This window comes from Eurypyga helias, unplaced genomic scaffold, assembly GCF_000690775.1.
Source record: "Eurypyga helias isolate BGI_N326 unplaced genomic scaffold, ASM69077v1 scaffold26784, whole genome shotgun sequence".
Classification (NCBI taxonomy): Eukaryota; Metazoa; Chordata; class Aves; order Eurypygiformes; family Eurypygidae; genus Eurypyga; species Eurypyga helias.
The window spans coordinates 47,675-61,097 of record NW_010246026.1 but is presented as its reverse complement, the minus strand read 5'-3'; the positions used below and the strand labels follow the sequence as shown (position 1 = coordinate 61,097).

Sequence of the window (13,423 nt, the reverse complement as noted above, 5' to 3'; positions counted from 1 at the left end):
AAAAGCAGCAACAACAACAACAAAAACCCTCGTCCCCCCCGCCCCCCCCAGCCCAGCCCTTTAAATGCACAGAGCAAGTGTACGTCTGCATCTGAAACCAACCCAAGTGTTATTGGCAATAGATTTTCTTGGAGAGAGGGGGAGAAGGGGGAATCTGGCGTTTGGACCCAATAAAATGCTCTGCTCCAGTGTAAATATTTACAGGATATTAGTGACTTTTTCAAAAACATTTTCGGTGAGGTCTGTTATTTACAGTGTGTCATAAGTTATTAATGCTCATTGCCTAAGTACCCTGCTAAATCTGTCTCGTGCCTTAGAACAAAGTCGACAATTGGCATATTGTTTAAAGTATGAAAAAAATGCGAGTGGGTTTAAAAATTGGAAATATCTGTATTTTCAAAAGTGTAAATACCCCTTTATAGCTGTCAAACTGCAGCCCTTGGGGAGGAGACAAAGAAGTACATTTCGGTTCATTTCCTAGTGCAGCTGAGTTCTCACCGACTCAGGTGTTCTCTGGAACTTGGGGAATGGCAGGAGGGAGTCCCGCCTGTTGTATTAACTCAGCCTCTTTTCTTGTCCTGCCCCAAAAAAGTTCCCCACGATGTCCAGTGATAGGCAGAGGTCAGACGATGAAAGTCCAAGTACCAGCAGCGGTAGTTCAGATGCCGATCAGAGGGATCCACCCGCACCCGAACCCGAAGAGCAGGAAGAACGAAAACCCTCTGCCACCCAGCAGAAGAAGAACACCAAACTCTCCAGCAAAACTACTGCTAAGCTATCTACTAGTGCTAAAAGGTAAAGGGGGCAGCGAGACGTTCCGTGGTGGTTTCGCACGGTGTTTTGCGTCACGGCGCTTGCGTCGCGCTTTTCAGGGCAGAGGGGACCTTCTTGTAAAGCTCTGTGGAGAAGAGTGAGGTACTAACTCCTCTAGTACAGGAGCCTGCCAGGCAGTGTCTTCGTTAATCCAGGTCTTAACTGGGGTGATAATTACACGGACTTGTCAAACGTCTCGTGAGGACTTGTCTGAGAACTTGGTAACTTCCAGGCTGGCTGGGGGGGCACCTAAACGCGTTTCGTTTTTGCAAAATGCGCGAGAGTGTCAGCTGCGGCTATCCTTCTCAGAGTTAGGTTTCCACGCCTGTTTGGTACAGGGTGGAGTCCTCCTGGTGTGTTTTATTACGGTCTGTAGGCTGACGGTAGGCTGATGGCAAAGAGTGCTCTTTCTTTAGAGAAGTCACAAACCCCGAGTGGCTTCTGTGGGCCTTACGACTGGCTTTTCGTGTCAGTGCACGGGAGAGTCCTGCACATCTCGAAGCAATGGGTTAATCCTGCAGTTCTTTGAGGAGAAACTCAGGCGAGTTTTCTCCCTTGGGGCCTGCTGATTCAAACCACGGGGTTCTACAGGTAGCCTCTACCTTCAAATGTGAAAATCCTCAGACACCTTGTTCAGTTACATCTGTTGGGTTTTGTTTTGCATGGTGGGTTACTGGCAGTCCAGCTCTCAAGACACGCACTCTGGTAATGTTCTGTAAGTTCAGCTGTGGGAAATGAGCAAACTTTAAATCCCTGGGTTTCTCTGGTCTTCGGAGATAAATCGTAACTTTCCAGTCCTTTCCCTGGACTCACTTTTCTTTACAAACATTGACAAATATCCTGTAGCAAGAAAAGCTGTAGAGTAGCCGTAGTCACTTCAAGTTTTGCTTATTCAGCGTGAAATCTGTAATTCTGACATCTAGGAACACTTCAGTAAATTTGTAATGGACTTAGGTTCAGTAAATACTTTTTGAAACGTGTTAAAATTGCTGCAGAGTATGACTGGGTGGCTTTGATGGCTTCTGACCTTGTTAAAGAAGCCCTTTGAAATAGGGCTGGCTAAAGAAGAAAAGTTCTGGAACTCCTGTATAGGCTTCATAATTTGTTACTACTTATCTTTTTTGAGAAGTTTGAGATGCAGGCTTTCGAGACTGAGTTTTCCCCTCTTGCCTTTCTTTCACCTAATTGTTGCAAGTCTAATTTTGTAAATCTCACATAGTGCAGTAGCCTGACTGAACTTACTGGTACCAGTGCGAGGGCGTGCAGAGCAGTGTCTGTTAGCTGGTATTTCAACGCTTGCTATCCACGTGAATTTCACGGTCTTGCTCCTGTGGGTCCTCTTCTGAAGAGAAGTCTTATTTGGTACTTTTTAAGAGGAATCTACCATGCCTCTTTTGAAATTCCTCCTTTTATGTACCTGACTAAACTATTAAATTGACAAAGTTTTTGGTATTCCTTTTCTGGATCCTAACACCTTGGGAATGGTTGTAATGGAGTAGAGCTAAGCACGGATTATTTCAAGTTATCATATCGCTTTTTATCATGCAAATGCCTCTCCTGTATGAGGTCGGGGGAGGAAAGGCAGCAGAAGGTGTGGAGAGAGGCAAAGTTGATCCAGAGAGATTATTCCAGTGACAGAGGCAGCCTGGCAGATCTGCAAATTCACTTTTTAAACACACTGCAAGCAGTAGGTGAAATACTGTGAAAAGGGGGTGCCTGCTGCCAGCGCGGTTCACTTTTTCAGCCGCAGCCCCAGGTCTGTAGCGCTGGTTTAAAGTCATTGTCAAATCTGCCTGTGCAGCAACACCCCCCCCACCCCCCCGCCTCATTTGCATATTAGCTTGAAAAGAAAATCTCTCTGGTAAAAAGTGCTTGGATGTGAAAAAGAGTTACTTTTCTGAATACTTGTGGGAAATGTCTACCCAGCTCAGCTGTAAGTGTTCTGTTTGCATCCAGCGTGGCGCAGGAAAAAAGCTGCAAAGTTTCTCAGCTGTGGGATTTGGGTTATGCCTCTGAGAACAAAGAGGAAGCAGCCATGTTAGCATTACTGAAGGCAAAGCCAATCTTGCATTTAACTGCATGGTGGTAGAGGGCAGTGTAATTCCCTGATTTATTCTATAGACTATCTCAAATGCTTTGTGTCTGTTCTCATTTCACCAACAGAATCCAGAAGGAGCTAGCTGAAATAACCCTTGATCCTCCTCCTAACTGCAGGTATGTAATGGCTTCTTAAATTGTGGATGGTGGTAGGAGATTAATGTGCTCAGGCTAACAAATGGGAAACTTAGTGTTTACGACCGGTGACTGTTAGACAAAAATTGCGTACAGCAGATTGAACAAGCATAGGGGAGGTTTGATATCAAAGTTTGCTGTTTTGTCTGCATGTCGGTGGTGTAGGTATTAGTGACCGATGTACATAGCAGCGTGCATTCAGCTTGGTTTTTGTAGCTGGTCACTGCCTTCGGGAAACGTTAATTGTATGAACTTCGAAATATGCTGAAGCTTTCAACTGAATGTCTGCGTGTGGTTTGAACGGGCTTTTTGAGTGCCAGGTGTGTAGAGTGATCACTTCATTCTGAAGTAACGGAAAAGAACCGTATGTGATTTTTCTACGCTTTCTCTTAGTATGTTGCTTAACAGTTAGATAAGCTGAAGTATTGCTTTTAGATTTCTGTGTCTATTGGTTGTAGTCTCTTGATAGAGAATATTTTTAAGGAATTTCCCAACTTGGGACAGATTTCTGTTAGGTTTTAGAAAATGAAATTGTAAGCTTGGAAGATTGAGCAATGTAGTCTTAGATAAAGTGATGGTAACTGGAGCACTTGATCGATAGGAAAGTTAAATAGTAGCATAGCTAGATAATTTCTTTAAATCTTTTACATGTTTTACTTTTGTTTAAAGGATGCATCAAAATTTCTCATTAGCTGTGAGCATCCAGCGTTCAGATTTGCAGTAAAGCTACATTTAAATACGATGCTTTCATTTGTTGCATCTCGGTAAGATTTCCGACTGCAGGTATCTTCAGATTAATAGCTCATGTGTAACGGTGAGCCGTGTACACGCTGGAAAAAAATGCTGGAGGTGTTTTCTGTTGGATTAGTTTGGCGTTTTGAATAGTTGGAAAGGTTTGGTGCAGGTCTTGAGAATTCAGTAAAATGTGAGTAGCTCTGCTGTCTGACTAGTCTGTGAGAGCAGGGACAGACCAGAGCTGGGTTTCACTGAATTTGTGGTAAAGGTGCCGTACCCCGAGGACTGTGCTGTAGATGTCCTGTGGCAGCCTGATGTACGTGCATGCAGGCTCAGTGGCTCTCCCTCTTCGTAGAGGCAAGCTCTGTTGAGAGGGCAAATGTGGGGTTTTTTTGGGGGGAGGTCAGGGTGGGGTGTGTTTGTTTTGTTTTTAAATAACTGGTAATAAGTTGCTGGGATCTAGTCTGTGTTGGTCATGCGGGTTACACTTGGACTGTCAAAGGAGGCATGGTAGGAGAGAAAGCATTTAAATGAACTGGAACACCAACACTGCCTTATAGTTGGTACAAAGCTAATTGTAGCAGTTTCGGGTACAGCGTGTTACAGCTTGGGTTTTAGAAGGGGAACTCTTCCCCCTCACTCTCCAATAGCATCTAATATTTAGCTCTCTGGGAAAGCATGTTCCCCTTGTGTTATTGGCACAAGAGTATTGCAGAGTTGTTCTTGTGAGCTGGTACTGCCAGGTGCCCAGGAATGCTGTTAGAATGATGAAAACCCCCCAACGTCTAAAATTACTAAAGCTTCTCTCCTACAGAGTGTAGGGGAAAGTCAGGAAGGACTTACTGAGGAATTCAGTGCTTCTGTACCCATAAGTGTTGTTTAAGAGGAATTTAAGCCTTTTACTCAATAGCAACTGTTTGATCACTGCATTTTTACCTTCTGCGAAATAAAAAATACAGAAGAGAGATTGGCTTCTGTAACAGAAGTTCTGGGGTTTCAGGATGGGCAGTTTGAGCAGAGTTTCGGTGCCCGAAGGGTTACTGTTACATTGGAATTGACTTGTTAGGAAGAACCTTTCTGGTATCAGGAGGTAAATGCAGCTGTGCGTTACCTGCAGAGCTGTTGAAGCTTGTAACACTCTTTCTTATAGGGTGTAGTAGCACAGATTAAACGAGACTGACACAGCAGGCGTATGGCACCTCTTCGTGGCCCCTCATGCAACAAGCAGTAGAACGCTACTTATTACATTTCTTGTAAAAGGACTTATTAAAAATATATATTTAAAAGCCAGTATAACTTGGCCGTATTCACACGTGCTTTAAAAATAAAAAAACCTTGTGTTATAAGTTCTCTCAAAGAGATTTCTTCATGCAAAGTTGTTTCTGCTCCAGTTCTAGAGCACACCCTTATCATTTACAGTCCACATGTTGCAGGCTTCACAAAAATACAGCTGCCAACCGATGCTCTTGGACGTTGATTGCCCTTCTGGTTACCCAGTTACATAAGTGATAAAAAAATAGCAATTTTTAAAATAAACGGCATATATAGAACATTACATGTGACTTTAACAGAATACAGTACAAATACTGAAGAGGATGTTGAACTCTCCCATATCGTGTTAAACACCGATGGCTGCTGCCACTTCTCACCTGCCAGTGTAACTGCATGTGGAGTCGGTCCATCGGAGTGATCCAAGACTGATTTAGCTACTTCAAAATTACACCGACAGGTTGCACTGTGATTGTCATGCAAAAGAGGTGTAGGTTTCCTCAGCAGTTAAATTTCCCACAGTCATGTCTATTGCTATAACACCTGTTTTATCAAAATGCCAGAGCCCCAGGGGAGCCCCATTCCTGGGTGTGCTGGGCAGGCCTGGGCTGCACATGAACTTCTTCGGGCACTGGGATGGCAGAATGACAGGCACAGTAAAAATGTCTAAATAGCAGGTTTTTGCTTGCTTGTCTCAACAGTAGAGATTGATTTCTGATTCTGTGAATTGGACAATGAACTGTTAGAAAAATAGTGTTGTCATGCATCACATTGACATGTTTGTGATCGGTGAGTAGGAACTGCATTTTGGGGGTACCGACTAAAACCTAGTATCTTTAATGCTGATAGCTTTACTCTTTAACATACAGTAGTAAGTCTAAATTCCTGTGATTTTAGTGTGATTTCCATGAAAGACAGAACATTGAAAACAGTAAAATCAGATTTGGTCTTAAGCCGCTAAAGATGTTGGAGGAAAATTAAGTACTGCTTTCTTCTTATGTTTTCTCCTGTCCAACAGAAGAGCCTGAAACGAGTCAGTTACTGTCCAACATGCACCGTAGCACTAGGAAAGATAGGTAAACTGAGGACACAGGTATCTGATCCTGTTTTTTTCTTGCTTTTGCTGGCCTAACTCAAAAGCTGTGCTACTTGGTGCAGTGTGCTGTATTTAATTTCTTTTGTGCTTTTAATAGCATAAAGCAAAGCTAAAAAAGGTCTTGGCCCTATTGCTCCTAGGCAGCTCAATTTCAAACCATGGCCAAGCGCTTATACATACTTCAAGGTGTGGAACTGTGCCAAGCCCCACCGTTATCCTTTCTTGGGAAGATGCTGTGAAGACCTTGCACGTAATGCGTGGTAAATCTGGGCTGCAGAGATGCTCTTAAATAGGTTTGACATATCTGGAAAAACTATTTTCAGTTCATGGCATAAAACTGTTTAGTTCAGAGGTCACCACTCTGTAGTTAAGGTTGTATCTGAGGCTGCTGTTCTGACCTACACAGCTTGGCAGCTGCAGCCCAGGTGGAGCAGGGCACAGCCAGCTCCAATGTTTGTTACACTTCCTGGATTTTAGGGCTGGCACAAGTGAGGCCGTTCCCAGGGGTATTGTGATTTATAGCAGCTTCCTTCAGCTGTTCCTGGCTGCCCTGCTGATCTGCAATAGCAAAAATATGTACTCCCTGTCTTCTTTCCTCACTCTTCCTCATTTCCATTCCAAAATTAATCATTGTTCATGTTCATGGGAAAGTTTTTGAAGTTCAACCCTGTATTAAGTAAATTTAGTAACACTCATGCCAGCTTAGTTTATAGTTTACAACCCGTTTTGCAACAAATCCAGTTTGGTATAAACATTCTGGGAAATGAAAGCAAACACCGAGATTAGTGTATCCACTCAGAGCTTAATTCATGCCGTTTAAGAAGAGGTGAGTTAAGATGGTGCATGCAAGTGGGAGAATTTAAGCATTTAATAGTCTGTTCTGTCAGTTGGCTGTAACCTCTTCTCTTTGTTAAGTTGAAGATCAGACATTTGAAAGCAAGTGGTTAAAAAGAAAAAAAAAAATAAAAGAAGGGCCAGATAAAACACATGCCTCAGAGTACTGTTGCAGAGAGACACCTGTCCTCCTCCGTAGCTGCTGGGAAAGGGGAATTCTTACCGAGGGAGAGCTGCTGGGATTGTCCCAAAGGCTCCCTGCTCCTCTCATCCGCCAGCTAGTGAGTGCCTGACCTGATAGGTCTGTTGAAAAGATTTTCCGTAATAGGGATTACTGTCTCAATTACTGTTTATTTTCAGGCCTTGTATGCTAATATGTACTAATGTGTTTTCTTGAGCAATACTACAGGAGGTGGCAGTTGAGGACTGTGCTGTTTGTAGCCTCTCCTAGGCTTGCAAGTACGTTGATAATTTACGAGTAGCTCATTTTAAAATTAATTATTTTAAAATAATACTCTGAAGTATGTGTAATGAGCACAATGAGAGCAACACATGTAGGGCTTTTGTTTTAATACGGGATTCTTCTGCTTCCTAAGGACTACATTTGTTCCTTTCATTACTGCCACATCTTGGGCTAATTCTGCGCTGCAGAGTGTTGCCAACCCAACCCCACGGTCTGGAGTTTGACACAAAGAAAAACGCCTGCAAAACCCTGGCAGACAAATGCTATTACTGGTTTAGTTATGGACCCATGAATCCAGATGTTTGTAACTGTCTCGCTGTGGTTATTACCCCATCAGTGGGGAAGCATTGCAGTACGTATTTAGAGCAGTGTCGTGAAGGTATTCTTCAGACCAGCAATTTGAGCTCTTTCAATTGAGCTGTCTGAAACAATGAGGAGCAACGAACAATTGCGCTGGTGGTGCAGGTTCTGCCAGGTGCAGAGGTAGCGCTGGACTTGAGCTAACGCCGCCTTGTCGTAGCAAGGAAGGCACCGCAGCTAAGCTGGTAGAAGCTTTCCTTTTGTTAACGTACTCTACCTGCAGCAAGGTTATAGGCAGATGTTTGCTCTGCAAACAGTTGTGTCTGTTGAAGATGTTACTGCACAGCTGTGGTTTGCTCCAGTTCTGCCATGGAGGTGACTACTTCAGTCACTAAGAGAAGCAGGTTCATGTGCACTCCACAGTGCTACCCGGGGGGTGGGGGGCGAGAAAAAAGAAAAAAAAATCATCCAAGTTTGCTTAAACAGTTTAAATAGGTGATTCAAACTAACTCTGCTGGATTTTTCCTCCCTCCCTTCAGAGTAGGCATTGTTCACACAAAGCATTTTGTCAGACACGCCAGGATATGAATAAGTCAATCCATTCCTTTGTCTCTCAAATGCAATACGTTTCCATCTCTCTTTTGTCAAAGCCGGGCGTTAGTTCTGTTGCTTTTTTGAAATCAGTAGGAGGATGAATATTCTGAATGCAGTCAAATACCAGGCCCCTGTATGGTAGCACAAACGTGTGCCTGAGTCTTCACATGGACTGTTTTTTTTCCAGTCAAGCTGTTGACTTTTCAGATCAGTGGCAGCCCCCCAGCTTTGTGTTTATCCGGTTAGCTTCTTACTGGGCAAACGTCTTCATATTGCTAAATATTGAGTCTCACTGACAAAAAAAAAAGATGTCAGTTTTGCTGGTTTTCACCTCTGCAGTGAAAACCTCGTCTGTGAACACTGAATAGTTCCCTATAGAAGGAGAACTTGATTAAGGGATGTTAGAAACAGTATCAGGAGCATGTGCAAAAATGCCTGTGCTGAAGCTGAATGAGGGAAGTTTAAAAAACATCACCCAAGCTCTACTTGATAATGTGTCTTCTGGTAGTTACATTATACTTTTTATTGTCTCTCCCTGCCCAGCACTTTCTCACCACCGAGTGCAATAAATGCATGCTACAAGAAAAGAAAGCTGAAGTGTGCAGAATGGTTCTGAGAACACAAACCCACACAATTATTTCTAACACTTCCTTCCCTATACAGAAGGTTGCAGTTACAGTTACAAAAATACAAGGAAGAAGATGATGTTTGTAGAACATCTAGGAACATGTTTGAAGCAGCTCTCAAGTGAATATTGAAAGGCTACTTTTTAGTATTGTCCAGCTCTGAACATAGTCCTGTGGCTCCTTCTGAAGCAATTATTTCCTTGTGAGCTGCTGAATGTAAATCAGTGGCTCACAGTGATTTAAAGATATGTTTATCTAGCGATAGCCTTGATTTATCTAGAATTACTTCCATTAAACCTTTCTTCCCTCCCTCTTTCCTACCAGAAGAATATAGTCTAGGTCAGAGTAGGAAGGATTAGTGTAATTTAGTACAGCGATCAGAAGTCTGATATTTTTGTATTTCTGTCCGTTTGTGACAACAGCCTGATTCTGCCATCTTTATGTGTGCAGGGTGGCTTTTACCTTATTTGCCAGTAGTCAGTGAAACTGCTTAAGGAGTAGGCATGACACAATTTAGAAAGGCATTTCAGTAAAAGATTTAAGTGTTAAGTAGAGCTGGAGTTCACTGTTATTTAACATGCTTTTATTAAAAAAAAATGCAACAGTGGAAGATTGTGTAACTCCTTAATTGTGAGAATATTTAAATTACTTTTCAGTTGAGAGCAGATGACAGGTTCAACAACTCAAAATGCCGCAAGTCGTTTTTTTTTACCCTGTGCTACTATCGACCTCCTGCAAGCTATAAACCAAGGTTTTTACCAACCCCCACACAGTGAACTTCTCAGGCAAGTAATCTCAGTGGCATAATTAAGACAGGGTTATGCAACACAAATCAGCATATCTACTCACGGGACTAAGTTTTCATGCAGGTTAGGCACTTGTGTAAGCAGTGGCCTCAGTGCTGTCATACATGCTCTTAAATGCCTGTGTGTTAGTCAAAAGGTCATATAAATCTTTCACCAGTTCTCATTAGCACTACTGTCAAAATGGAAAAAAAAATCGTGGCTGCCTCTCTCCTAGAGTTGTAGAAGTAGTTCAGCCACTTCTCTCTCGCTACTGGTGTTGGAGAACTGACCTTCGTTATGTCTAAATTTTATCTGGAAACAGTACAAGAGCCTGAGCCGCCCCAGTTTTTTAAACAATTCTTTAAACATTGTTGTGCAGAAATTTGTAAAACCTGTGAAGTAACATGTCCTTAGACTTAAGGACAAATCTGCTTTTCAAATATCCATTTGTATAACTGTACAAAGGCCCTTCAGGCTCTCTGATAAAACTGATTAAAATATACCATGTGTATATATATATATATATATTCCTTTTTACACTCAATCTGTGCATTGCTCACCACTGCCAGCCTGTCGTATTCCATTTGTGATAAACAGTATGGATGGCAAGGTCCTAGCACACTGCCTGCTTCCCCCTCACACTGATTTGTCTGCATGTATCAGTCACTCTGACTTGATCTTTACTTTCAGACTTGGGACACCTCGTTTAAAGACAAATTAACAAGGTGCAAATATAAGAGAATCAGCTAAACTACATTAAACCTTTAATTTAAAATGAATTGGCTACTTCATACAAAACTGCTGTGTGGGTATTTCAGAGCTGGTGTAACTAGGATTTGCATAGATGCGGAATATTTTAAAACGGGAAATACAGACATCATGAAAAACACCTTAAGCGTGTTTTCTGAGTTCAGGGCTAAGTAGGCAGGAACAAGGATATCCAGCTGCTGTCTAGGATTGGAGCGTCCGTACTGCTAAGCTAGCCAGGAACTATGCTGTAATTTTAAATTGATGCCTTACTTGGAGCCAGTAACTGCTAGTGATAAACGAGTCCTAGCCTGCTTGCATTAATTTGGATTAATTTTCCCTGTTCAGAGAGTGCACTATACTGTTATCTAGTTCAAAACTGTGGCTGAAGCCGCAGTTGTTAATTTTATAGCACTTCCTGTAAAACAGACTGGCCAGATCTTTTAGGAACTCAGATACAGATTTAGTTGTCGGTGTTGAAACTACTGATGTTCTCATCACTTTCAGAAGCAAATGAGGGGAGAGATTGGTTGGTGAAACACTATGCGGACCTGTACATACCACTGGGTCACTTTCAGGTTGGAAGAATTTGTAGAGAGGGTCTGTAGAGGACCATCCTGCAGTCATTAGTAATTCATGCTTTCGTTATTGACTTGGATACTGGACTAGAGCATATAAATATTGCATTTGCAGGGTAACAGCGGGGAGGAAGGGGTTGTAGGCACATTCGAGGGCAAGACTAGAATGCAAAGTGACGTGGGCAAATATAGGAAGTGACCTTAAATATAATGTGTAATTTAATAATGAGAACTGCAAGGCACAGCACTTTAGTGGGTATAATCATCTGCACAAATCCATGGGGAAAAAAAGAGACCGGATGAGGAGCAGTTCTTTAGAAAAGGTATATCCACTCAGAAGGTCATGTGCTTTCCAGGAATCAACAATACTAGGCCACAGAAAGAGAAATAAATAGCATAGCAGTCACAATACGGGGGTGTATTTAAAAAAAAAAAGTGTTGGCCACACTGTATATAAAGTCACCCCATTCAGTTCAGTGCTCGTAAAGGCCAGCTGGAGTACCTTAACGAGGTTTAACCACAACACTGCCAAGTGACATGGGCAAGCTGGAATGAATACAGACTAGAGGAAAAAAAGAATAATCTTTGGATGTAGAAAGTGGTTGCTGTGTAGGAAGTAAGGCAGTTGTTGCTAGTCCTGTCCGGTGGTTGCGGAGAGCAACTTAAATTGCCATAACGAAGACCTCGTTTAGCCATGAGGAGTACCTAGCTATGAGGACAGTGTGCGTAAGAAGGTGGTGGATCTGCATGACCAGAGGTCGTTCAGAGGCAGGAGCAGTGCAGATACAGTTGGTTCTGTCTTTGAGTAGGAAATGGACTGAGTAACCTCTTGATGAGCAGTTTGACCAAGCTATCAGTGATACTGTCACTTAAGTGACAACGTTAAAGGAAAGCTCATCAGGAACTGATTTTCCCCTCATTTAAAAACTGTATTTTAATCAGGATTTTGTAGTATAATCATCCTGGAAAATATACAGGTTCTATGATTTCTAGCAACAGCAGTAACAGCAATTATTAAAAAAGGCACTGGAAGTGCACAGCTTCTGTCCTGTTGTCACTTAGAAAAAGCAGATGTCTAGTGATTTCTCTGCGAAGTGATTTCTCTCCCTCCCCCCAGCCCCTTTTGGCTTTCTTTTCATTTTGGGTCCAGTCTTATTTTCCTTGCACAAAGCTGTCATGTTCTGGTAACTAGAAATAAGCTAGGCACATGTCATCAGTTCTCCAGAGGTATATCACTTCTGTGAGAAACTAACAGCACTGGTTGTGGAGTAGATCTTGATTTTTGATATTTCATGTGCTCTGCGCTTGGATTTTCTGCGTTTGCTCCACAGGCACACAAGTACTGCTAACGCTCAGCTAAACAAAAGCAAGGGACATTTTTTTCCCTGCTTCATAGAGGCAGTTTGCAGTAGATGTGCAAGTCCTCATGCATCTGTGCACAACACCCAGATGGATCCAAGCACATCAGAGAAGTTGTATAGTGTGCTGCCTCTGACCGTGGATCCCGTCTCTAAGCACCCTCTGGAGTCAGGGCTCAGAACATTGTCGTGAAAATGTAAGCAGCCTGGCAGGTTTCCAGCTGATGAGTTAATGCTGCTATAAACTTCAGTAGTTCCTCTCTGAGGCATGCAGAAGGGTGCAGGCGCTGGGAAGGTAGCCAACGGAGGCAAAGAGCAGGCGGCAAAGCTAAAGGCCAGCCTCAAGGATTCACAGCGCAATTGTCTTTGAGGTGTGCTCCTCCCTTGCCAGAAACCCTTCCTGTAGCTCCAGTGGCAGGGCTGGAAAGCCGTAGGCAAATTAAGGTGAGTGTTCAGCGTGAAGCCAGCCTGACTCCTCGATGCTTGATTAGCGTAGCTTGAGCAAAGGTAACTACGCCCAGCACTCAAACCACCCCATGGCTGGATTAGCATTCAAATCACCCCATGGCTGGATTAGCGGCACAGGGTGCTGCAGAGAGTTGGAGATTCTCAGTCATGCCAGGATAGTTCACTGAGCTTGAAGCTGCAGTGAGGCAGTTTGGGTTTGAACTCAGGTTAGCCCTTCACTCTGAAGCCTAGACATGGAAGTCACCAAAATATTGAAGGCAGTAAATCAGTGGAGCATCACTAGGTCAGATTCCACGGGACAAATGGAAAACAAACGACAGAAAGAAACATCGGCGTTTCCCTTTCTGTAAGGGAAGGCTAGCAGCAGAAAGCTATTTTTGCTTGCAGTTTAAGCAAAGCATTTAGACTGTAAATGCTTTGAGCAGAGTGAGCTTGGGAAGAAGAAAAAAAGCACAGTAGATAAGTAACTACGCAACAGGAGATACGTTCAGCTGATGGTGATTCTAGCTCTGAACCCGCAGCTAT

General features: G+C 42.9%; 1 protein-coding gene across 1 annotated transcript in view; it reads left to right on the top strand.

Moving 5' to 3' along the window:
• Window positions 1-595: 595 nt before the first annotated feature.
• Window positions 596-13,423, top strand: part of UBE2E3 (ubiquitin-conjugating enzyme E2E 3) — a 53,989-nt gene continuing 41,161 nt past the window's right edge. The window contains exons 1-2 of the mRNA XM_010150270.1: window positions 596-795; window positions 2,977-3,027. Of these exons, the coding sequence (XP_010148572.1) occupies window positions 602-795; window positions 2,977-3,027 (245 nt within the window). The 5' untranslated portion in view covers window positions 596-601. The remainder of the gene's footprint in view (window positions 796-2,976; window positions 3,028-13,423) is intronic.